At 35.8% G+C, this 24543-nt stretch overlaps 3 protein-coding genes across 4 annotated transcripts in view; 1 reads left to right on the top strand and 2 right to left on the bottom strand.

The window, feature by feature from the left end:
• cubn (cubilin (intrinsic factor-cobalamin receptor)) overlaps nucleotides 1-3064 on the bottom strand; it is a 48435-nt gene extending 45371 nt beyond the window's left edge. The window contains exons 1-4 of the mRNA XM_067435161.1: nucleotides 2796-3064; nucleotides 2409-2538; nucleotides 279-407; nucleotides 62-163 (exon numbers count right to left, since the gene is read on the bottom strand). Coding sequence (XP_067291262.1) covers nucleotides 62-163; nucleotides 279-407; nucleotides 2409-2538; nucleotides 2796-2914 — 480 coding nt within the window. The 5' untranslated portion in view covers nucleotides 2915-3064. The remainder of the gene's footprint in view (nucleotides 1-61; nucleotides 164-278; nucleotides 408-2408; nucleotides 2539-2795) is intronic.
• A 295-nt stretch (nucleotides 3065-3359) lies between these two features.
• On the bottom strand, nucleotides 3360-11089 carry trdmt1 (tRNA aspartic acid methyltransferase 1). Its single transcript, XM_067434812.1, is given in 11 exon segments — nucleotides 3360-3562; nucleotides 4001-4188; nucleotides 5728-5961; nucleotides 5963-6033; nucleotides 6746-6829; nucleotides 6909-6978; nucleotides 7212-7277; nucleotides 8236-8307; nucleotides 9698-9774; nucleotides 10514-10623; nucleotides 10913-11089. Coding segments are annotated over 11 exon segments (1146 nt in total). The 5' UTR covers nucleotides 10986-11089; the 3' UTR covers nucleotides 3360-3461.
• Nucleotides 11090-12225: 1136 nt separating this feature from the next.
• Nucleotides 12226-22796, top strand: vim (vimentin). Of its 2 annotated transcripts, XM_067435304.1 has the most exons (9): nucleotides 12228-12882; nucleotides 14033-14093; nucleotides 15144-15239; nucleotides 17154-17315; nucleotides 19063-19188; nucleotides 20084-20304; nucleotides 21594-21637; nucleotides 22059-22141; nucleotides 22226-22782. In XM_067435304.1, exons 1-9 carry the CDS (start codon nucleotides 12359-12361, stop codon nucleotides 22262-22264), a joined length of 1356 nt encoding a protein of 451 aa, XP_067291405.1. In that variant the 5' UTR covers nucleotides 12228-12358; the 3' UTR covers nucleotides 22265-22782. The 2 variants fall into 2 exon arrangements, with proteins under 2 accessions (XP_067291406.1, XP_067291405.1); XM_067435305.1 differs by lacking the exon at nucleotides 21594-21637 and having other exon boundaries at nucleotides 12226-12882; nucleotides 22226-22796.
• The last annotated feature ends 1747 nt before the right edge of the window (nucleotides 22797-24543 follow it).

Below are 24543 nucleotides of genomic sequence, written 5' to 3'. Positions count from 1 at the left end.
GTGTCAGTCAGAATCACATATGAACAGTACAGCAGCACAGACGTCTGTATGAGTGACTGACCTGCCAGTTGTCAGGACAGAGGCAGAAAAAGGCGTCCAACAAGTTCAAGCAGGTTCCTGTGTTCTGGCATGGATTGCTGTTGCACGTCTTCCGCTGTACTGTCTATGAAATACAGAATATCATAAAACTGAAATTAAATCGTAAAAGCTGAAATGGAAAGGCTGTATTTACGCAAGCAATAACCCTCGAGAGAATCTGATGATTAAAGCAATAATACCTGTTCTATTGTCTGAACTTTTGACTCGAGTGTAGTCACCCTGGTGTTGAGCTGATTGAGCTGGTTTGTAACCTCCTGAGATGGGCCGCTGTTCTTTATGGTATTGATGTCATCTTTGTTAATTTTGATCTGGAACAGAGGTTCAGTTGATTAATCTACTGTGTTACAACTTCTCTCTGGTGCAAAGGGCTTCAACAGCGCAAACAAAATGCTTGCTCTGTGCAGACTCGAATAAAGAAAACTGAATGGAAATGGAATTAAAACTAAATAAATAAATAAAAAACATGTACACAACACACACACACACACACACACACAATGGTTTTTATACTTTACAAACTGTATTTTCTATCCCCTTACACTGCCCCTGCCCCTAAACCTACCCATCACAGGAAACATTCTGCATTTTTACTTTCTAAAAAAACTCATCCTGTATGATTTATAAGCCTTTTGAAAAGTGAGGACATGGCCAATGTAATCACCCTCTCCTTGTAATACCTGTGTCATACCCATGTCATTATACACATTGTGTCCTCATATGTCACAAAAACATGCCGACACACACACACACACACACACACACACACACACACACACACACACACACACACACAAAATAATACAAGTAAAAGAAGGACATTGAACAAAACAAAACAGAAAAAGGCAACACAACAAACAATTAAATATAAACAAAAATAAATCACAACAAAAACAACCAATTCAAAATGCACACAAAACAAAATAGTAGAAAAAAACAACAAAAATATTCAAACAAAATAACCCAAAAATGAAACGCAACAAAAACAACAAATCAAATTAAATTGCACAAAAAAAAACAAAGACAAAATGAAACACAGCAAACACATTACATTTACACAATCAGTCAAACGTTTGAAAACTGTACAATTTTGATTGTTTTTGAAAGAAGTCTCTTCTGCTCACCAAGGCTGCATTTATTGATCCAAAATACAACAAAAATATTTTTACAATTTAAAATAACTTTTCACTATTTACATTTTAAAATGCTATTTACTTCTGTAATTCAAAGCAGAATTTTCAGCATCATTACTCCAGCCTTTAGAATCACATGATCCTTTAGAAATCAATCTAATATGATGATTTGCTGCTCAATAAATATTTAATATTATTCTAAATGTTAAAAACAGTTGGGTACAATTTTTTTTTCCAGAATTGTTTAATGAATAGAAAGTTCAAAACAGCATTTATCTGCAACATTATAAATGTCTATACTGTCACTTGATCAATTTAATGCATCCTTGCTGAATACATTTATTAATTTCTTTAAGTTCTTCACCCCCACCTAAAAAAAATCTTACCAACCCGAAACTTTTGAACGATAGTGTATGATGCTATAAAAGCTTTCTATTTTCAGATAAATACTGTTCTTTTGAACATTCTATTCATCAAAGAATCACAAAAAAATAATAATAAATAAACACTGATAAGCAAATCCTCATATTAGAATAATTGCTGAAGGATCATATGACACTGAAGACTGGAATAATGATGCTCAAAATATATTAGTTATTTTATATTTTAATAATATTTTACAACATAACAGTTAAAAAAAAAAAAAAAAAAACATAAACAGCCTTGGTGAGCAGAAGAGACTTCTTTCAAAAACAAAAAAAACAGAATAGAACAATTTCCAAAATTGTGACTGATAGTGTAAACAAAAAATAAAAAATAAAACAAAACAACAAAAACAAACTAACTAAAATTCAACAAAATAATTTTTTTTTTTTTTTAAAAAACGCTTCACGTATAAAAGACAATAAAACAATAAAAAAACAATAAAAAACAATAAAACAAAACAAAAAAAAACAACTGATGAACAACAAAAAATAAACCATACAAATTAAATTACTTTTCATAGGCATTTTGGGATTATTTTTTTTTAATCAATTTTTTTATATTTTTATTTTTTTTATATTAAATCAATAGCCAACCACCTAATTTCAGATGAAGTTCGTGATACTGACATCACCATAGCATCACAACATGCTTGACCAACAGAAATATATTCACTTGTACCTTGTATTGCAATTATCCAAATCCAAACGATCCAAAATTGTACATCTAATGTTTCAGTCAAACCCATGAACTCACCTGATTTATCTGCTGGACGAGGTCCTCGGCGCCCACCTTCACACTTCCCGTCCCTGAGGTTGTGAAGCGAATGTCTTTGTTGTAGCCAGCGGAGAATGTGAGGTGACCGTTCTCTGATATCATACGAGGCCTGCAAATCAATTACCAGGTAACTTTGGAAATAATGTCCTCACTTAATATATAACTCAGCAGAATAAAATAAAAAATTATTATATTGTTCATTATCATCCATTTGATGTCAAAAACTTAAAATTGAAATCCCATGACAGCATCTGAAACTGTGAGAAATGTATTCAAATTTTAGGTGGTCTCAAACAAGGAAATGTATCAGTCTTTTCCAGCATCTTTCAAGCAAAAACTAACAAATAATACATTTAAAAAACTTACTGCTCAGTGCTGATGTCCCGTTTTTGTCTGTTGTGGGGTTGACCACCACCATCACACTGCAGTCCAGAGAGCAAGAGGAGAAAGACGAAGGGCCAGGAGAAGCTCAGTGTCCGAGCCATGCTGAGAGAGCTCGTCCCAGGACGCTCATCAGACACTGTACTGAACCGTCACACCAAGATCTGCCTAAAGCCCAACCGCCAGAGACGCACTTCGACCCTGAAGTCCTAACACCACTGCATTTCCCAAAATCACTCATAAAGAACACGTAAGTGTGTAGAGGACATTTATCTCAGCTGCATGCGAGTGATTTGACTTTATTGGGCGAGTGTCAGGGGCTGTCACATGTGTTTTGGAGATCAGTAACCAAAGTTAAAGATGTGAACCTGCTGCTTAGGGATAATTTTTCTCTGAACGTGAATAACTTCACAGTAAATGACCGGCAGCATTAAAAATCATATAACCATTACAAATGATATAGCATAACAGGTTATTTAAAACACATTTTAATCTACATTATGTGATCAAATTAGAGAAAATGTCAAACACATCTTGTGGCAGTAATAACAAAGCAAATGTACTGTATAAATAACATTTTATTCAACAATATAAAACTTTACAGAAAGGATGATTATATATAAAATCTAATTTCTGATTTCAAAATGTATATTATGAAATCATGAGACGTATAAGATGTGAAACCACATGGACGTTCAGGCTGTTCCCCAGGACACGGTACTGCTGCTTAACGGAAATTTCCTTTGGAAATGCTGAAACACAAAATATATGTAATTGAACGACATTATTATCAAATTTCACATTGTTGTTTTTTATGTCTATGACAGTGTGAAATCAGTAGTTCTAAAAAAATGTGTGTGAAAGAGTTTTAAAATCGTACAGAGAAGCAGAAATTACTCTAATCTTCTCCTTTTCCCTGTCTTTAACTTGACTTTAACTTAATGAGTTAAGAAACGTTGAGCGAGCATATGGCTTTTGCATGGCAAAAAGCCGAGCATCCGTGCCAAAAACAAAATATGAATCCTGAAACTGTTAATTATCTAAATGGAAGCCAAGAGTAAATAAAGGGAGGTTATTCATTAACCTTTTCATATAATACCATAAAACACATATCAGCGCATAGTAATATTATGTTTAATAAGTGTTTTCTTCTGTGTTGTGTGGGTGAATGTGTGTGATGAGTGTCTTACTGAAATCTGCAGGGAAGCCCATGAGGTTGGCGATCTCTCTGGGTGTGAAGTATCTCAGCTTTAACTGGAGGAGCTGCTTCAGTTTGTCCTCTTCAGAAAGCAGCTCCAGGCTCTTAAACACACTCTCTAGCTCCACATCCACACAGGACTGGAGGACGGAGCCCGTGCCCTCCACATAGTGACCATAGCTACACAGAGAGAATCAACGGTCATATACATATATGATGATACTTTTAATATATAAAAAATGCTATTATAATGAGGAAACACATATACACTGTATATGTAATATTTATATTATAAAAAATGATGAAAATAAAAATGTTTACATTATAAAAGATAATGAGGAAGAAAACCAAATTATATTATATTGATGAAAATATCACACACACACACACACACACACACACACACACACACACACACACACACACACACACACACACACACACACACACACAAGCATTACATTATGACTAATATTGTGTCTGTCCCTCTTTTGCTGCAATAACAGTCCTGACCCGTCGAGGCATGGACCTCACTAGACCCCTGAAGGCGTGCTGTGCTATCTGGCGCCAAGATTTTAGCAGCAGATCCTTAAAGTCCTGTAAGTTGAAGTGGGACCTCCATAGATCGGATTTGTTTGATCAGCACATCCCCACAGATGCTCGATTGGATTGAGATCTGGGGAATTTGAAGGCCAAGTCAACACCTCGAACTCATTGTGCTCCTCAAACCATTCCTGAACCATTTTTGCTTTTGTGGCAGAGCGCATTATCCTGCTGAAAGAGGCCACAGCCACCAGGGAATACCGTTTCCATGAAAGGGTGTACTTGGTCTGAAACAATGCTTAGGTAGGTGGTACGTGTCAAAGTAACATCCACATGGATGGCAGGACCCAAGGTTTCCAGCAGAACATTGCCCAAAGCATCACACTGCCTCCGCCAGCTTGTCATGTGTTACCCAGGTGAGCAACACACACGCACCGGGCCATCCACGTCATGTAAAAGAAAGCTTGATTCATCAAACCAGCCCACCTTCTTCCATTCCTCTGTGGTCCAGTTCTGATGCTCACGTGTCCACTGTTGATGCTTTTGGCGGTGGACAGGGGTCAGCATGGGCACCCTGACTGGTCTGCAGTTATGCAGTCCCAAACACAACAAACTGATGTGCAGTGTATTCTGACACCTTTCTATCAGAACCAGCATTAACTTCTTGAACAGCCTGAGCTACAGTAGCTCATCTGTTTGATCAGACCGCAAAGGCCAGCCTTCGCTCCCCACATGCGTCAATGAGCCTTGACCGTCCATGACCCTTACACCAGTTCACCACTGTTCCTTCCTTGGACCACTTTTGATAGATACTGACCACTGCAGACCGGGAACAGCCCACAAGAGCTGCAGTTTTGGAGATGATCTGACCCAGTTGTCTAGCTATCACAATTTGGCCCTTGTCAAACTCAAGGGCCAAATCCTTATCCTTACACTTGCCCATTTTTCCTGCTTCTAACACATCAACTTTGAGGACAACATTTTAATTTGTTACCTAATATATCCCCTCCAGTAACAAGTGCAGAGAGAAATAGATAATCTGTGTTTTTCACTTCACCTGTCTGTAGTCATAATGTTATGCCTGGTCGTCGGTGTACACACACACACACACACACACACACACACACACACTGAAGTGTATGTTATAAAATATAATAATATTAATAAGGCCCACACCCTTTAGTAAAGCAAACTGATCTCCTGCTACTAGGCTGAACTACATCCATCAGTAGAGCGTATCTGAGCAGGGTTCTGGGAGGCAGCAGATACTGATCCATGTCCTCCTCTTCCTTCTGCAGAAAGTCCTGCAGCCTCTGGACGGTCTCCTGTTTGTCCTGATTCCTCTTCTTTTCCAACTCTTGTTCAGTCTCCAACTTAAAATGATCGTCCCATTTTTTTCTCTCACAGATTCAGAAGGTGTAGGACCTTGGTGTGAACAGCGAGACCGTCTGGGAATTCAGACAAGGGGAAGCCCTCTATAATCTGCCAGTAGATAGAAAGATTTAGTATTTAACAGCAACTACATAGTGGTCTCTTAGGCCCTGTTTACACGTGGTATTAAGATGTATTTTGGTCGATTGTATAACAAGTAGATGAGGGTGTTTTAATCGGTCTCTTTTGTTCACTTTCAACCACTTCCGTCCTGATTTCTTGTAGGGGAGGTTCTATGGGTAAATGCATGTTTTTTTTCCAGATCTTTCGATCTAATAGACAAAATAAGCTTGTGCAATTTACATATGAAAACAACCAGAGATGACAGAAAAACCATCAGCTTTCCTTTCTGCTCTGACAACCACAATACCACACCGAATGCGGTGTGTGTTAGAAATCAGGAGTGGTGAGAGAACATTGTGCTTGGTATGTTTTTTGCCTTCAAACCAAACTTGAGTCTCCAGCCGACAAAGAGAGCGCGTTTCCCGTGATGTTTGCGCGTTAGGTTAGTAGGAGGAGAGTAGACGGTCTTTTGTGGCTGTTCAAACACGTTCAACCACATGACCGTTTACACTACGAAAGCAATCCTGGCGAATGGATTTTCAACGATCTCTGGAAGTGGTCAAAAGTAGACAAGCTCAAAACTTTTTAGACCCCGTCTACACCTACATTTAGCATCATCCAATTGTGAGCCAATAGACCAAAACACATCTTTATACCAGGTATAAACAGAGCCTTAGAATAGATCCAAATGGAAAAGTACCTCTGATGATGTTGGGAATGAAAAGGATCCCGGTGGTCTCTTTGCAAGAAGGAAGTATCTGAGCCTAGAGTTTGGTATCCCAAGCTGTAGCAATAAAACAAGACTTACATAAACTTTCTGAGACTTTAACAATACTTGTTCAGGAAGGAAGAGACATACTTACAGATGTTGGTGAGATCAGAAACTCCTGAAAGCTGTAGTCGCACTCTCTCAGTGTCTTAAGCAAAGCATCCCTGTCAAATAAAATATATTTAAAGACTTAAAACAATGATAAGACCATTTTTAAGGCAAAGTATGTACTTATTCAATATTAAAATACTCGGGTTAATGTGCAGAGACAACTACTGTATAAGGTTCTTATTAACACAATACATGGTGACAGCAACACAGAGGGATACCCATGACCCCATTGGCTCATAGCCACGTAACCATGGTGATCTCAAAGCTCCTGTGCCGTCCTGGTTACCTTGCAGCAGAAGTCTCAAAGCCCTTCACATTCTCCAGCAGAATGAAGCGCGGCCGCTCGCTGAGCCTGCGGGGAGAAAGAGAGGTGCATTCTTTCACAAACACGTTCTGGGAAGGAAATAAAACACCTTGGCTGAGAACGGGAATACACAACAGACTTGAGAAAATTGAGAAGGAGCGAAGGGAAACCATTCTTCATTCTTTTATTAGACAGAAATGAATAATGAATAATTTGCAAAAATACTGTAGAATGAACGTTGCCTGTAAACTTGGCTTTGTTCATAGGAAGTAAGAGAGAGAGAGAGAGAGAGAGAGAGAGAGAGAGAGAGAGAGAGAGAGAGAGAGAGAGAGAGAGAGAGAGAGAGAGAGAGAGAGAGAGAGAGAGAGAGAGAGAGAGAGAGAGAGAGAGAGAGAGAGAGAGAGAAACTAATCAATATCAGAGAACTTATTTTCATTGACTTGTGCCCAGACTTGTGGCTCCTAAACGGTGGTCCTGCGTCATGCAGTGAAAGAAGTATCTTTGCAACCAAAGATAGCCTGCGATCATTTTCTGACAGTGTCAGAAATGTAGCATGATCATCTGACGGTGTGTTTGCTGCTACGACCAACATCCACTGACTAGCCAATAAAAATGCAATGTGAAATGGTGTATTGATCAATGCAATATGCTGCTCAAACTTTAAACTACTTACCTCAAGCTCCAATGACCAAACTGGCATGCCAAGTTGGCTTCTTTTCCCTATATTACTCCTCTTTCGCTTCCTCTTCTGTTTTTCAGCACACATAAAAATCACAATTGCCAAAATGCGGTTCATCTCGCTCTATTTGTTTACCACTAGCGCATGCTGATGAGGTTTTATTCTTCTATACTAACTTAATTGGGGTCATCATCGTACAGTCTATACATGTCATTAACAAGTTTATTAGATCCATGTCGTACAGTGTGATTTGTAATGATCTTATGGGATTGCTGAAATCGCACAGTCTGTGAGGCATTGAAGAGAGCACAGATTGATCAGACTGACCTTGGCAGAAGGTCCAGGATATAAAGGAAGCTCTTTGTTCTGGGGTCAGCAATATCTCCCTGCAAACCAATCCTATTGAGAAACACACATCAGCTTTAGGTCAACCGATGATTGAGCAGCCTTTTTCATACTACAGACCTAGAGGGAGATGCACATAAACAGTAATACACTGCTCAAAAGTTTAGAATTTGTATGATTTTTTTTATTGGTTAAAATAATTAAAATTAAGTCATTATTTACTCAACCTCATGTTGTTTTAAACCTGTAAACCCAAATAAGTTGGCAAAACAGTCACTCAGTTATGTTGTAATCATACATTTTAATTTCTCTGAACTTTAAATATTTGAGTGAGCTAATTCATTCATTTAACTTAAAAATATAATGTTAATCACACAGTTTTGAAGTGGAAACCTGACTAGCTTTAGCTAGCTAATTCAATAAATGCCACCTTGCTAATGATTACACAATGCTTTGGTAGCATTAACATAACATTTGCTGAATGAGTACAGTAATATAAAACATTTAATATATATTATATATATATATATATATATATATATATATATATATATATATATATATATATATATATATATATATATATATATATATATATATATATATATCTGTTCTCAAACTAAGCTTATGCTCCACTCATCACTGTAATCACACAGAAACTTTTCTAAACTAGCATAACAAAACATTAAACTGTACTAAACCTCCCACTTAACGTTAATCTTGCACACAAAAAAGCACAATATAACACTCTATTTTGGCATTTACTGTCCCTTTTGAGTGTCATGGCAAAGCATGCTGGGAATTAGAAATCCCAGCCCAGTTTCAGTTAAATTTATTTTTGTCTAAATTTAAAGAAACAAGATCATAAAACTCAAAACTATTAAACAATTCAGATTACTTAAAATGTGTCAGTTTTGTGAACTCAAAAGAAAAAGAAAGTTCTAAATTCTCATAAAAGTTCATTTGAGTTAAATATGTTGTTTCATTTGAGTTGGTTCTACTCAAACCAATTCATTATTTTGAGCATCAGTGTATGTTTCTATTATGGAACACAAACAGAAATTTTTTTAAGATTTGTACAGTCGCTCTTTTACATGCAATCACAACACTTGGGAATGAGGCATACAATCTAATAAAGCATGCGAAAGAACCATAGAGGATCATGAGAGACTTAAATTAGTCTGTTTCTCACCAAAAAAAAGCTATGCTCAAGCTGTATGAGCAACAACTATGAAGCCTTTATGGTCCCTTTCCAAGCTTGAAAGCTCCAGTCTCCATTTACTGTAATTGCATGGAAAAGAACGACCACCACTCAAGACTTCTGTTGTGTTCCACAAAAGAAAGAAACTCTTTCTTTCACTTTGAAACACTGTGTCTGAGAGAATAAAGACAGAATTGTAGTTTTGTGTGAAGTATTTCTTCAATGAACAAGAGAAAAACTAACCTGGTGAATGGTTGACACGGTGGGCTCATCAAAATCATGTCAAAGTTCAGCTTGTCAAAGTCGTGTAGCGTCATTCCCTAATACATAAAAACCAAAAGAGCTAGCATTAAACAAATATTTACACAAGACATACACAAAAACTGCTCTCCCTTTTTTATTAAAAAGCATAAGCTTATCCTACAAATCACATTAATAACAATTCACAGAGAGACATACGACAAAGTTATTTATGCTTACATAAGTCTTGAACTTAAAACACTTTTAGTGCATCCAGTTTTACAAGAATACTCCACAATAATAGCATTTTAATAGCTAAACCATATTCAATATCATTTTTCAAGCACTGACTGTTGTATATTCTTCTGAATTGAGGCCAGTAGCGGGTACATTATTACCATGCTGACAAAGCACGAACCTTTAACCACTTAGTTACACTTTACCTCCTATTGCTTTTAAAAACTCAGTCATGGGACTATGTGCCGGTAGGACTTACAGGGAAATGTCATTTTAAGGATGTTACAAAAGAGATGTGTCGTTAGGAATGCAATAAATCAGTTAAAAAAGATCGCTTTTGATTGCACATGCAGAAAGGTGATTACAGTGACACATCTACGTAAGAAATGCAAGTCAGAGGTTACATCTTACTTTAAATTATGCATATTGTTTGTCTGTATTAATTGGCATAAAGAAGTGGTTGATTTAAAGGAACGCCATACAAAACCTCTTATGGGAGGCACTTGGTATGTGAATGCGTCCAAACAAAATGTGTCTAATCATTTACATAACCAAATTAGATGCATGTGGGCAAGGACTGACCTCGATAGTTTTTGGCAAGAGTGGGGTACTGGGGAAGTTGTGTTTGTAGATTTCATTGGCTGTTGTGTTGACATCCACAGCAGCCACAACCTCAGCTGGAACTGAGCTCTCTGAAAGAAAGGCGAATTAATTCAACTACTGAGAATTTTAGCTGTTCTTCACAACTCTAAAGAAAAGATTTTGTCCGATTTAGACTGTGAATCGGTTGCATTTCTAGTACGTTGTACAGTACGGGAACAGTGACACCTGTGGGTTATTATCATACAACAGAGACTCGAACTTTACCAGTGTCAATAACTTGATAAGAGACAGAAAGTTTGCAACTGATTCTGTGTCAGTCATGTGTGTAAATATAATCGCGATTCGCTCCACAGTCCAGATTTGAACCAAATGACGTACCCTTTAAAGCATAATGCATCCCGCCTATTCCGCTGTATAATTCCAAAACACGGAGTCGGCCCGTGTTCTCCATTCTTCACTGCTGGATGATCTTTATAATATTTTGACAGCGGCTCAGACATGCCACATGTGCACTCACGAATACATGACCGTCTAGAAACAAATCCATAGACGAAGCGTTCCGCCGTATTTGCTTTTCTTCCTCTTCTGTTCATAATAATAATAATACTAATACTACTACTACTAATAACAATAATAATAATAATAATAATAATAATAATAATAATAATAATAATAATAATAATAATAATTTACGTTCAAATGTAATTTGTATTTTAAATTGCTATAGTATGACGTTCTGTTAAAAAAAGATAAACTACCCATATTTTTATTTGATGTCACATAATGTTTTAATAATGATATATTGTATAATAAATTAACAATATAGTCTATCATTTAAATATATAAATATGTTTTAGGCCTATTTATGTAGCCTATTTATTGTCGTACTTAGTAATTATTTGAAATAATATTTTGAAATATGTATTTATGTTTACATACTTTTTAAAATATAAATAGGCTACAATTTATACTAAATAAAATTGTGTAATTTATGTTTTAATAATAGTATATTATTTAATACATTAATAATATCATTTGAATATATTTTGTATTTGTTATTTATTTATTTTCGTTGTAGTAATTATTTGAAATATTTATTCGTTTACATTATTTTTAAATATTATTATTCATTTCTACTAATTACAATAATATATACGATTTATTATTAATGTTTAATAACCTAATATAGGCCATTGTAGTATCATATAAATTAATAATATAGCCTAGTATAACATTTGAATATATAAATATTTTGTATTTATGTATGTATATTCGTAGTAGTAATTATTTGAAATAATAGGCCTAGATGTAGTCGTTTACATTCTTTTTCAATATTAATAGGATACACATTATAAAAAGTGGTAACCTGCATTACCTTTAACAGATAAAAAATATATAAGGGATAAATTAATATGCTACATTTCATATTTGTCATAATCAAACTTTTAATTGACGGACATGTTTGACGTTAATAAAGTTTGCCTACTGCTAATAAAGTAGGCTAAATAATAAATAAAAAATAAAAAAAATAAAAAACACACACACTGTATAGCCTTTATTTCTTTCTACAAACTAGGCTATATAACTTTCCTGTAGCCCATTTGCCTGGTCAAGCTCTTTCATTAATGGAGTGGCACATCTTGCCCCTCCACCCCGACACGTCTACGTCACTAGACCTCCCTGCACCGTTATGTCATTAGCATAGGGAGTGGGCTATAAATGCGAGCTGAACCTCTGCAGTGGTCTTGGTTGGTCCGGACAGGGTGCGGTAGTTGGTGAAAGTAGACGCTGACTTCAACACGAACCAAGAACTAAAGGATTACAATGGCCAGCTCTTCTTATAAAAGGATGTTCGGTGGGGAGCGACCAGCGATGTCTCGGTCCACTTACTCGAGTCGGCAGTACAGCAGCCCGGTGCGCACAACCTCGCGTGTGTCCTACAGCACCGCGTCCTCCGCGTCTCCATCCATCTACATAAGCAAGGGCGCGAGGGTGCGCACCAGCGCGCCGCTGCCCAGACTGGCCACCGACACACTGGATTTTGGGCTCGCCGACGCCATCAACACTGAATTTAAAGTCAACCGAACCAATGAGAAAGCGGAGATGCAGCATCTCAACGACAGGTTTGTCAGTTACATAGACAAAGTGAGGTTTCTGGAGCAGCAGAATAAGATCTTGACGGCGGAGCTGGAGCAGATGAGGGGCAAAGGCGCGTCCCGGGTCGGTGATCTGTACGAGGACGAGATGAGAGAACTGCGACGACAAGTGGACCAGCTCACCAACGAGAAGGCCAGAGTGGAGGTGGACCGGGACAATATGGGAGAGGACATCGATCGCCTCAAAGAGAAGTATGTCCAAAAGACGTGCGAGCACACAAAACTGATCAAAGTTTCAAATATTAAACATCTGGCAGGTGCATTCATACTTTTATAATGATGGATTTTGCCAACTAGATTTAGAATTTTAAGTCCAAGTCAGATTATTGTCATTTCACATTTCATATCACCAACATAAATTGCCAACATATCACCAACATAATTATCACCAACATCATTTTTACTGTGTAGTGCATTTCTTTTAGAACAAGCTCTTCAATACAGGTTTTTATTTTGTACCACACACACACACACACACACACACACACACACACACACACACACACAGGTGCACCTTCATACTTTTTATAATAGATTTTTCAAGCCAGATTTAGGGTTTTGTATAAATCATATTACTGTCTTTTTGCATTACATATCTCAAACATGAACTGAAAAATTTGGCTAATCATTTTTATTTTTTTTACACATTAATACAAATACATTTGTATATATTTTTTACCAAAATATAGGCTATTTTATGCATTTTGGAGCTTTAGACAGCCCACTGTAGTTTAAAATCATACATATTTTGACATAAGATCATGTTTAATAACATTTTCACCTAGGCCTATAATTATATGTTACCCCATTTATTATTATTTTTGGCAGTGTAATAAGCTTCTTATAGGCGGAGTTTTCTCTTTACCAGGTCAAATAAAACCAAAATGTCTAAAGCTTCATATTTCATTTCGCCAGATTATGAAATGCAATATGAACTTTAATTCAATAAGAAAATATATAAAGATTTTATATTTCTGTGAAATATATATATTTTTTTAAATATGATTTGATTTCTCCCTGACCTGACTTTTAAATGACAAAAAGTTAATGGATTCATATTAAATCACATTAATGACTTCAATAAAAGTAGGTAAATGGTGTAATTATTTTTACTGTGTGGATTTCTTTTACAAACAAAGCTCTTCAATACAGGTTTTTTTGTTTTTTTTTACCAGATTAAGAATAACCCATCACTGGTTGAATTTCTTTAAGCAACAAATGAGAAGAAATGTATTTCTTTTAGTTTAAAGACTTGAACATATTTTCATTGTGAGATGCTCCAGTGGGTTTGGTTGAGTTATATGAGGGCGTGGCTCTGCTTAAATATTCATATCATTTTCAGACTTAATGAAGAGATGCTTCAGAGGGAGGACGCTGAGAACAACCTCCGGAGCTTCAGACAGGTATACATCTGCATATGGTCAGAGAAAAATGATCCACTAAAAACATTTTTTAGACATTATTGGACCTGATGTTTGATTGAGCACTACCAAAGCACCATTAACATTGTGATCAGTTAGTGTTCCAGTCAGTGTTTGCAAGACACTACTGATTGTGACCAGCCTCCTTACAATAAAAGGGTCAGTGCAGGCCTGGTCAAGCTGCCTCTTGTCCGGCATTAGATTTAGACACACAACTGAAAAGAGAGCTTTGTCTGAGAGCAAGCTGGTGCGTTCATGACAAAGCAAACTGTTGTACGAGTGGGAGTGGCCACTGTTAACCAGGAGACATTGGTGACTTACGGTCGCAGAGAAGAGGGGGTGTGTGTGTGTGTTTGAAGGGTGTCTGCCACCACCAGCTGCAGCTCTACAAACAATAAACAGCAGGCGAGCGAGCTATTGTTATTTAAATCAATCAGGAATGGTTTAGAAGAATTTCCACAAGGTTAGGGGTCAGTAAGAGAATACTTTTATTCAGCAAAGATGCATTAAATTGATCGAAAGTGACAGACATTTATATTATTACAAGTGTCTGTTTAACATAAATGTTTTTCTTTTGAACTTTCTCCTCAGAATTGGACTTTATAACTCGCAATTGCAAGTTAATACCTTACAATTCTGAGAGAAGAAGTCTCACAATTCCGACTATATCTCGCAATTCTGAAAAGCAAACTCACAATTGTGAGATAAAAAGGTCGCAATTACCTTTAAAAACGTCTTATTCGGTGGTGGAAACAAGCTTCCATAGATTTCTGAAGGATCTTGTGACACAGAAGAGAGTAATGGCTGCCTTGTATGGTGAGACTTAAAACTTTAAAAAATCTTACTGACAGCAATCTTTTGAATGGTAGTGTGTAATGTGATTCTGTTTAGTGCAGAGAAAGAAGAATAAAAAAAAGGAACTGAGTGGAATTCAGATGCAAGTGGAAGTTTAAAACAACATTCTTAGGAGAGATGGCTGGTTCGCACATATAGATTTGATATTTGAATATTTTACATGTGTTACACCCACAGGATGTTGATAACGCTTCCCTGGCCCGTCTGGACCTGGAGAGAAAGGTGGAGTCCTTACAAGAAGAGATCGCTTTCTTGAAGAAGCTTCACGATGAGGTACTGAACCACCTGGAGACAGAAACATAAAAAATTAGAAATCTTTAAAGGGATAGTTCACCAAAAAACGGCAATTCTGTCATTATTACTCACTCACCCTCATATCGTCATCTTTCTGATGAAATCCGAGAGCTTTCTATCTCTCCATTGACAGCTACACCGATGGCTCAGAAAGGCCTTCATTGACACCAATGTCATTTCCTCTCTCAAGACCCATAAAGGCACTAAAGACGTCGTTACAAAGCCCATCTCACTACAGTGGCTTTACAATAATTTTATGAAGCGACGAGAATAGTTTTTGTGCGCAAACCTGATTCTGTTATGAATCATGAATCAATACACTGCTTCGTAACGGTTCAATGCTTTGTTTTGAAATCGGCATATCATCATATAAGTCGTTATTTAGTTTTTTGCACACAAAAACTATTCTCATCGCTTCATAAAAGTATTGTAGAGCCACTGTAGTGAGATGGACTTTGTAACGACGTCTTTAGTGCCTTTATGGGTCTTGATAATGTGATATTAAAATTATTTTGTGGCCAATGAAGGCCTTTCTGAGCCATCGGATTTCAACAAAAATTTCTTAATTTGTGTTTTGAAGACGAACGGAGGTCTTACGGATGTTGAACGGCTTGAGGGCAAGTAATTAATAAAAGAATTTTCATTTTTGGGTGAACTAACCCCCCTTTAAATGCAAATGGTAATTTTCACAGATTATGCTCCTGAAAAAAAAGGCTCAGAATAGTGTCTCAGATTTGCCAAGATATGCAATCAAAGATGAGAGATTTTGAATTCAAACATTTCTCTTCCGATTTTTCTGAGACCAAATGATCTGAGAAATACTATCCTGTTTATAGATCTATAAGGAGAAGCATCTGTGACAAAGCAGGCACTTAAAAGAACCAACTCAGAATCTCCTGCGCTATAAAGAGCAAGCTCTGAACAATACAATGATTTGAATTTCCTCTGGGAATTCAACTCTTCGGCTCACAGTGGCGGTTTTCTGGCTGACTGACACTTTTGTTGGGCTTGTTAATATCAGGGGATTGTCAGGCATGTGTGACCTGCTGCCATAGTGATTAAATGGGTTGTGGAAAAGGGAGGAATTCCAAGAGAATAAAGCAGAGACATTGTTTCAGGATCAGGACGTACATTAGTTCAGGGCTAATAAACTATCGCTAATTTATTTCAGAGTGATATTTGTTCTGCTATACATTCAAATCACAAAATAAAAATATAATCTACAGACTATAATTTGTTAAATCTATCATTTACAGACAAGGCTTAAATCCTGGACTAAAATGCATGTTTGAGCTGTTTTAACTGAAATCAACTTGCACTGACACATCTTAAAATATGTCAAGGCCATTATTTTGTCTCAAGATGCACACCATTGGTGTTTTTTTCTAAGACACATTTATAAAAGTTACTTCAAATGCCCTACGGCCTAATCCTGGCTTAATCTAAACCCAGTCTGTGAAACCAGGCCTATTTTTATTCAGCAATAATCCATTAAACTGATTTTAAAAAAATACATTTTTTAATGTTATCACTTTTAAATAAATTCCATTCATCAAAGAATCCTGAGAAAAAAAATTCACAAAAATATTAAGTAGCATAAGTGTTTTAAATAATGATAATAAAAAGAAATCAGCATATTTGAATGATTTCTGAAGGATCATGTGACACTCAAGATGCCATCAAAGCAAAACATTTTATTTTTAAATATATATATATATATTTAAAAAAAAAAACATTTTAAATTGTAAGTAGTATTTTACAGTATATGTACTCTATTTTTGATCAACCAATTGCAGGCTTGGTGATCTTAAAGGTACTTCTTTCCCGAACCCAATCTTTTGAACAAACTTTGCATTTGGAATGCTCAAGTCATTTTTTCCATCATCTTCACAGGAACTTGCCGAACTCCAGATCCAGATCCAGGAGCAGCATGTGAAGATTGATATGGAAGTGTCCAAACCTGACCTCACCGCTGCTCTGAAAGATGTTCGGCAGCAGTACGAGACTCTGGCTTCCAGAAACATCCAGGAATCTGAGGAATGGTACAAATCCAAGGTCAGTCTCTCCGCTGTCTAATTAAACGGTTTTCCATCACAACAATGTACAATAATGCATAATAAAGTACATATTTATAATGTCTGTAAAACCAGGCCTTAGAGTAATTTTAAGCAGTGATGCCAGTAATGCGTTTTATATAAATATATATAGCTGAATGTAACTAATAAAGTAACTTGTAATCTTACTTAGTTACTTTTAAAATCAAGTAATCTGTAACGTAACTAAGTTACTTTTTAAAGGTGTCATGAACTGGCTTTTTTTTTTTAATGTATACTGTTGTCTGAGGTTATCTAATGAAGTTTGTGTGGTTTTTACATTCATAAACATCAAAACTAATAAGTAATAGGCTATTTTCTACACTGGTTTTGAGGCTCTCTCCTGAACGCTGGGTTTTGATGGCCGTGCCGCACTGGAGACTTGGAAGTAAATGCCCCATGGCTAGGATTGGATAAGATTTGGATATTAAATGAGCTTCTGCTCCCCTTCTCAGTTCAGTTCACATGAGGGAGGGATTGTTTTAAAAGCGGCAACCGGAATGAATCTCTCACAGGACTCGTAAACGTCTTTATCTAACAAACACAATGATTTATTTCTCATCCACCTGCGATTGATTGGAATATTATTTCTGTATTACATGGCCCGCATGATCTGTGGATGTATGCGCGAACACACCCACGACGGGCGTACGTTTTGGTAGACCGTCTGAAAAACACTTAGCCCCGGGACTACTATTAGCCTACATATAAAAAAGACGTTTTACTCACATAAGTTTGTTGCACCATTCCTGTCGGATCCAATATAGAAGGCACAACATTGTGTCTGCAAATCCAGCACTTGATACTTGTTTACAAACGGTTCAGCAGTGAAATGAAGCGAACACACAAACGTTCTTCCCCACGTGAGCTGGAACTTCATTAAAATTACATGAAGTATCACACATCCCTAATATTAGGATCCAAAGGAAGCTTTTGCAGCGACTGTTCTTCCACAATATCTTGCTATATTCTTCGGCATGTTTATTCCTGGCTATAGCGTGATCTGATGAGTCGGTGGGCGGAGCTACTGAATCACACCTGCTTATTATTCTGTAGAGGCGTGTTTCGCCACTAGATGTCAGGATGAAGTACACAATCGTTTTCTGGGCTTGCCGTCTATAAAAGCTTTTCTTTGACAAACAAGGAAGTTTTCAGCTCTGAAATGTACAGGGTAGTCGTATATTACCATGACCTTATGTCAAAAGCTCAAGGGAAAGTTGATTTCTCAATTCATCACCCCTTTAAAGGAGTAATCAGTAATCAGATTACTTTTTCAAAGTAACTGTGGCAACACTGATTTTAAGAGTCTGAGCTGCTTGCTAATTTTATAGCTCTATTACTGTATGTGTATTTCTCCAAATGAAAGCTGATGAGCATCAATTAAATCTCATGAGATACTAAAGAGCAACAAATGAACAATAAAACGAAGGAAAGTGCTGCTGATCTTGTAAGACAGTGTGGGATGTTTCAGGATGTTTCAGGGAGAAAGTGTCAACTCAGACATGGCAGATGGTCGCCGTAGAGGCTTGTGTGGATTTCAAGACCATCTGCTCTTTTGTCACAGTATTGATCATCCTAATGGACCTATTGATCTATTAGCCTACATATTCAAACTTAAAATGAGCACAATCATTCAGCTGTAAACAGAAAACAAAAGCCAGAGAGGCAGCTGGAGCTTAATCCTAATCTCAGACTTTCTCTTTTTGTAGTTTGCTGACCTGTCTGAAGCTGCTGCCCGCAACAATGACGCGATCCGTCTGGCCAAGCAGGAGGCCAATGACTACCGTCGCCAGCTTCAGTCTCTCACCTGCGACTTGGAAGCTCTTAAAGGAACTGTGAGTACTGGAGAAAATTATATTAACATAAGTTATTTTAGTATCATTGAGGTAATATAGAGGGAACATTCTCAGAACTTTAGCTAACATTCTGGCAAGGTTCTATCAAAGTTGTGAACAAACATTCTTCCAGTAACATTAATAGAATATTAGTTCAAAGTTGCCTGGTATTTAATAATGTCCTCAAAACATTATCACAAAAAAAAAAGTGTTTCGGAATGTTCAGAGAACATTCAAAAGTAACATTTCATTAATGTTTGAAGACAGATCAAATGGAATGTTCCTTTAACATTTGCATTACCAAGAAAATGTTTCAATGGTTTGAACATTCATAACGTTATGAGAATGTTAGCTAAATGTTCTTAGAACTAATTTTGTTAGATGGGTTTATAGTTTTTATTTTTATTTTATTTTATTTTTAATTCGATTTTACATTTTATGTTCATTTTAGTTTTAGTTTTGTTTCATGCAACAAGTTTATTTTTATTTTTTTATTTCAGTTTTCGTTTAATACATCAAGTCAAATTAAATAAAAATGAGAAATTTTGAAATAGAATAAGCTTGCAGTCAAATCGATTAATCGTGATTAATCGCATCTACCATAAGTTTGTTTATATAATACAGTATATGTGTGTGTATATACATTATTATATTTATATAATGTGCATACATAGATAGATAGATAGATAGATAGATAGATAGATAGATAGATAGATAGATAGATAGATAGATAGATAGATAGATAGATAGATAGATAGATAGATAGATAGATAGATAGATAGATAGATAGATAGATAGATGGTTTTAGTCAACTTTAATAACCCTGATAATCATTTATTAAAGTGCTTTATATTATGACTGCTCAAATGCCAAATTATCGGATCTGTCATTTCAGAATGAGTCTATGGAGCGTCAGATGAGAGAGATGGAAGATAACTTTTCCATCGAGGTAAACGGTTACCAGGACACCATTGGCCATCTAGAGGACGATATCCGTAACATGAAGGATGAGATGGCGCGTCATCTACGTGAATACCAGGATCTGCTGAATGTTAAAATGGCCCTGGATATTGAGATCGCCACCTACAGGAAGCTGCTGGAAGGGGAAGAAAGCAGGTGAATTTTTGCTTTTGCAAGTTTATTTTTTATTTTTGGGATTTTTATGTTTTCTTAAAAGGTGCACTCAACATGGAATTACACCGTATAATGAAACTTAGAGGAATGAATGCAGCAGCATGAAAAATAATAGTTTTTGGTTACTGATGTAATTGCAGAATTTTAACATTTTAACTTGTCGTGTTATTTTAGTATTTAGTATATAGACCTACTATTTATTTACTTTTATATTATTTATCAGAGCGCCATGATTAATCATTAAAAGACCACAATCACCCACACAATCTTTTTCCTAAATGCCAAATTATTTGCTCTGTTAAACCTTTAAATAAAAAAAATTATAAATTAAACCTTTAACAAGTATGATCACATCACAGCGAACATTCAAATCTGTGGCAGTGCTGGCACAGAGCCAGGGAGAGCAGTTGTCATATACAAGTAGAACTGGGATAACACTTTATAGTCCGGATATAAACACTGATGTCTAAGGAATCGAACTACATTTTTGAAAGTGACTTGACACTTCAAATAAAGATTGCAACAATTACATTGTTACACCAGTAGGTGGCGACAAGTTATCGTTACTGTATTTGTCATTGAATAATTCAAAATATTTGTTTAAAAAAGCGGTTTCATCCAGTGAGTGAGTGTGTCATTGAATCATTCATTCATTCATTTAAATTATATAGATTGCAGCAATTTATATTTTGTCAGAACCACTAGTAAATTGTTATTTTGTTAAGTCTATTTATATGGTCAGTTTTCATTTTCATTGTAGTTAAATTATTATTAATTTTGTTATATGCTTTTGTCATTTTTAAGTAGTTTTTTAGAATCAAACTATTTAGGTTTTAATTTTTTTTCAGTTAGCTTCAGTTCAGTCTTAGTTTAGTGTTAGATTTTCTTTTTTTCTTTTCTTTTGGTTTTATTTCAATTGACAAAAATCTTTTATTACTTTTAGTTTAAGTTAACATTATCATAATCATTAAGAAATATAAAAACATTTTAACCCTGTTAACTAGACATTATTTTATTAATTTAATTCGAATTATTCTGTGAGCGAATAGTATTCAGCTGGTCACTTGATCTCTCTCTCTCTCTCTCTCTCTCTCTCTCTCTCTCTCTCTCTCTCTCTCTCTCTCTCTCTCTCTCTATATATATATATATATATATATATATATATCTAATAATATATATATAAATATATCTTTCAAAAGTTCCATTTAGTTATTTAGGGCTAAACATTTTTAATAATTTAAGGATAATCATTTTTCTTTATTTCTCTCTAGGATCACCACACCATTTCCCAACCTCTCATCATTAACCATGCGAGGTATGTGTGCTTCAGATCATCCGAACATTTGGAAAACAATGCTGAATGGAAATAATGTATGACAATTAACCATAAAACCATGTATACTTAAAATATCCCATTTTAAAATAGATGCTTAAAAGAAGATGCTTCACATCCCATATTTTAAGTTAAAATTCCATCCAATCATATCAAATCAAATACATTTTTACATGCATGCAATAAACATGGTTTTTGTATAAATCAAAATGGTCAATTTTCATATTCAGCCCAAGTGAATATGGTTGTGCATATTTTGGGGGCTTTTGCAAGAACATTAACATAAAACGAGTTGAAAATTTTGTATTAAAATATAAGAGATCTCCCTCTGTCTGACCCCGTTAAAGCACAATCACACTTTAACAATGAGATAACTAGATCTGGATTGATATTTTGCCTGCAGAGTCCATGAGGGAAACCAGGCCTATGATGGACAGCCAGTCAAAGAAAGTCGTGATAAAGACCATCGAGACCAGAGATGGGCATGTGAGTGGCATGAAAAGAGTTTTATATACCATATTAAGTTCTTATATGAAAAATTATAACCTTCTGACCTTTCAATCATCACAGGTAATTAACGAGTCCACCCAAAACCAGGATGACGAATGAACCGCATGCGTACCTGTGACCAGTAGGGGCACTAGAGAGCTGAAGATCCACGCCGAGTAGAACGAGGAAGAGAACGAAGTTTCCTTTGTTGTTTCTGTTAAGAGTAAAAAAGAAAAACAGCTTTAAAGTGCCTTTTTTTGCATTGCCACATTAGAGCGGTCTGTAATAGAGCTGTATTAGAGCTGAAAAGACAACGTTGGCCACTGAGTAAACCAGCTTTAACCAGGTTTATGTTTACCACGACGTCTGTAGTTTACACTGTTGAAGACCACAGCAACACTGCTTCAACATTTTCTGTTTTTTATAATTATTGCAAATGACCAAAAACTTGATGAACTTGTCTCTTTCACCATAAGAATACCAAACTGTCAACAAATTTCCACAAATTCAATAAACCTTTAAAAGAACAATCAGATTCCATTATTTTATGAACAGTGTTTGTCTTCCATTTCCTCTGTGGAAAATGAACTAAACTTTTGAGGAATGCTTCTCTGTTGCGCAGTAAAAACCTTCCACGTCACAATAACAGATTATTTGCAAGATCTATCAGGGCAATGAGCAACAGAACATATGATTTAATTCAAGGTTAGCCTATTTGTTGGACACAATCATCAGTCCTAATGGCTTATGAAAGCATCATCTCATCATGTTTAGCGATTCGTTCTCTGCACTGCATGCTTTACAAGATCAGCAGGTTACCAGTTGCAAGCCCACATTCACATTCTTTTTTCAGAGTAGTGTTAGAAATGTCATGGTATGAATTTCTCTAAATGATTTAGGCCTACCTCCATAACAGTTCCATTTCTGCTTGAGAATGAAAGCAAAGGGCAAAAGCAAATGGTGCCAGTCAGAAGAAGGATTTGCATATTGGCACTCATTTTATGCAAGATTATAATAAGGCTATGTTGAAATTTGTGTGAATATGTTATTTTTATTTCACTGAGAAACTGTTTCATTAAAATTTAAAATGAGTTTGTTTTGTTTTTTTGAGATTTTGTTTATTGTAGGTAAATCTCTGTAATTTTGTTGTGCTTGTCTAGCTATAATTTTTTATTTTTTATTTTAATAGCTACATCAAATTAAACTATACTCTCTCTCTCTCTCTCTCTCTCTCTCTCTCTCTCTCTCTCTCTCTCTCTCTCTCTCTATATATATATATATATATATATATATATATATATATATATATATATATATATAAAATATGAATATGAATCATTAGAAAGATTACGTATACGTAATCTTTCTTATAATTCAGTTCATATCAATTTCAACATCTTAATAAACATATGTTCAAACGGACTCAATTAGTCACACTAAATATAGCCTAGGCTACATCTCTGTATGCAAACAATCTTTTTTCCTATTGCCTTCACCTAGGCCTAAATAAAATAAAATTTGAGTAGGCCTAATTATCATATCTAAATCTGAATTCAGACTGAGGATATAGTACAAACATTCTGTGATGTGTACAGTACAGTACAGTCTGTATGGAATAGCTTAAAATCTAATTAAAATGGGAATATTTCATGTTTTAATTGAATTATGCCTCTCTATAATATGACCTTTAAAGGGTTACGGTAGGCTAACTAATGCTGTTTACATCGCCGAGTGAAATCATTAGCATGCAAATGGAAGCGTTCTTCATCCAGGTCTATTTCTACAGTCCAAGTCTTTTACTCTTCTGCTCTCTAGTGTACAATGGTTTTAATTGCACATGGGTGGAGAACGTATAAAAGTGACATTTGTATCAGTTTCATGCTGTAATAAAACCGGTATTTTAGTAAGTAGAAGCAGAATACGAGTCAAAAAAAATTACGAACAAATATATTATCAAAAAACTGACTTTTGTGATGTTAGCAAAGTAGATCGTTAGTGTTTTTGGTGTAACCACGGCAACCACAAATGTCACAATTGCATGCGGGTTAAGAAAATAAAATAATAATTCAAAAATAAACATAGTTCCACCAAAGAGTTATGCAGCGTGAGGGTGATTTCTGGGGAACCATAAATTATATGTCTGAACCAGTGCATGAGGTTGTGGGGCCAGGCAAAATCTTAAGATTGAGGGGGGGCCCCCAAGATAAGGCGTGGCCCTAGGCGACCACCTATTCCCTAATGGAAAGGCCGGCTCTGGTCTCAACTATTGTTCTTGTGTGTGTGTGTGTGTGTGTGTGTGTGTGTGTGTGTGTGTGTGTGTGTGTGTGTGTGTGTGTGTGTGAGCCTGTTTATGTGGTTTATGAGGACACAAATTTGTATAACTACATGGGTATTACACT

The sequence above is a fragment of the Pseudorasbora parva genome, chromosome 24, assembly GCF_024679245.1.
Source record: "Pseudorasbora parva isolate DD20220531a chromosome 24, ASM2467924v1, whole genome shotgun sequence".
In the NCBI taxonomy this organism is placed as follows: Eukaryota; Metazoa; Chordata; class Actinopteri; order Cypriniformes; family Gobionidae; genus Pseudorasbora; species Pseudorasbora parva.
The sequence above is the reverse complement of the archived record's forward strand: the minus strand, read 5'-3'. Positions and strand labels throughout refer to the sequence as shown.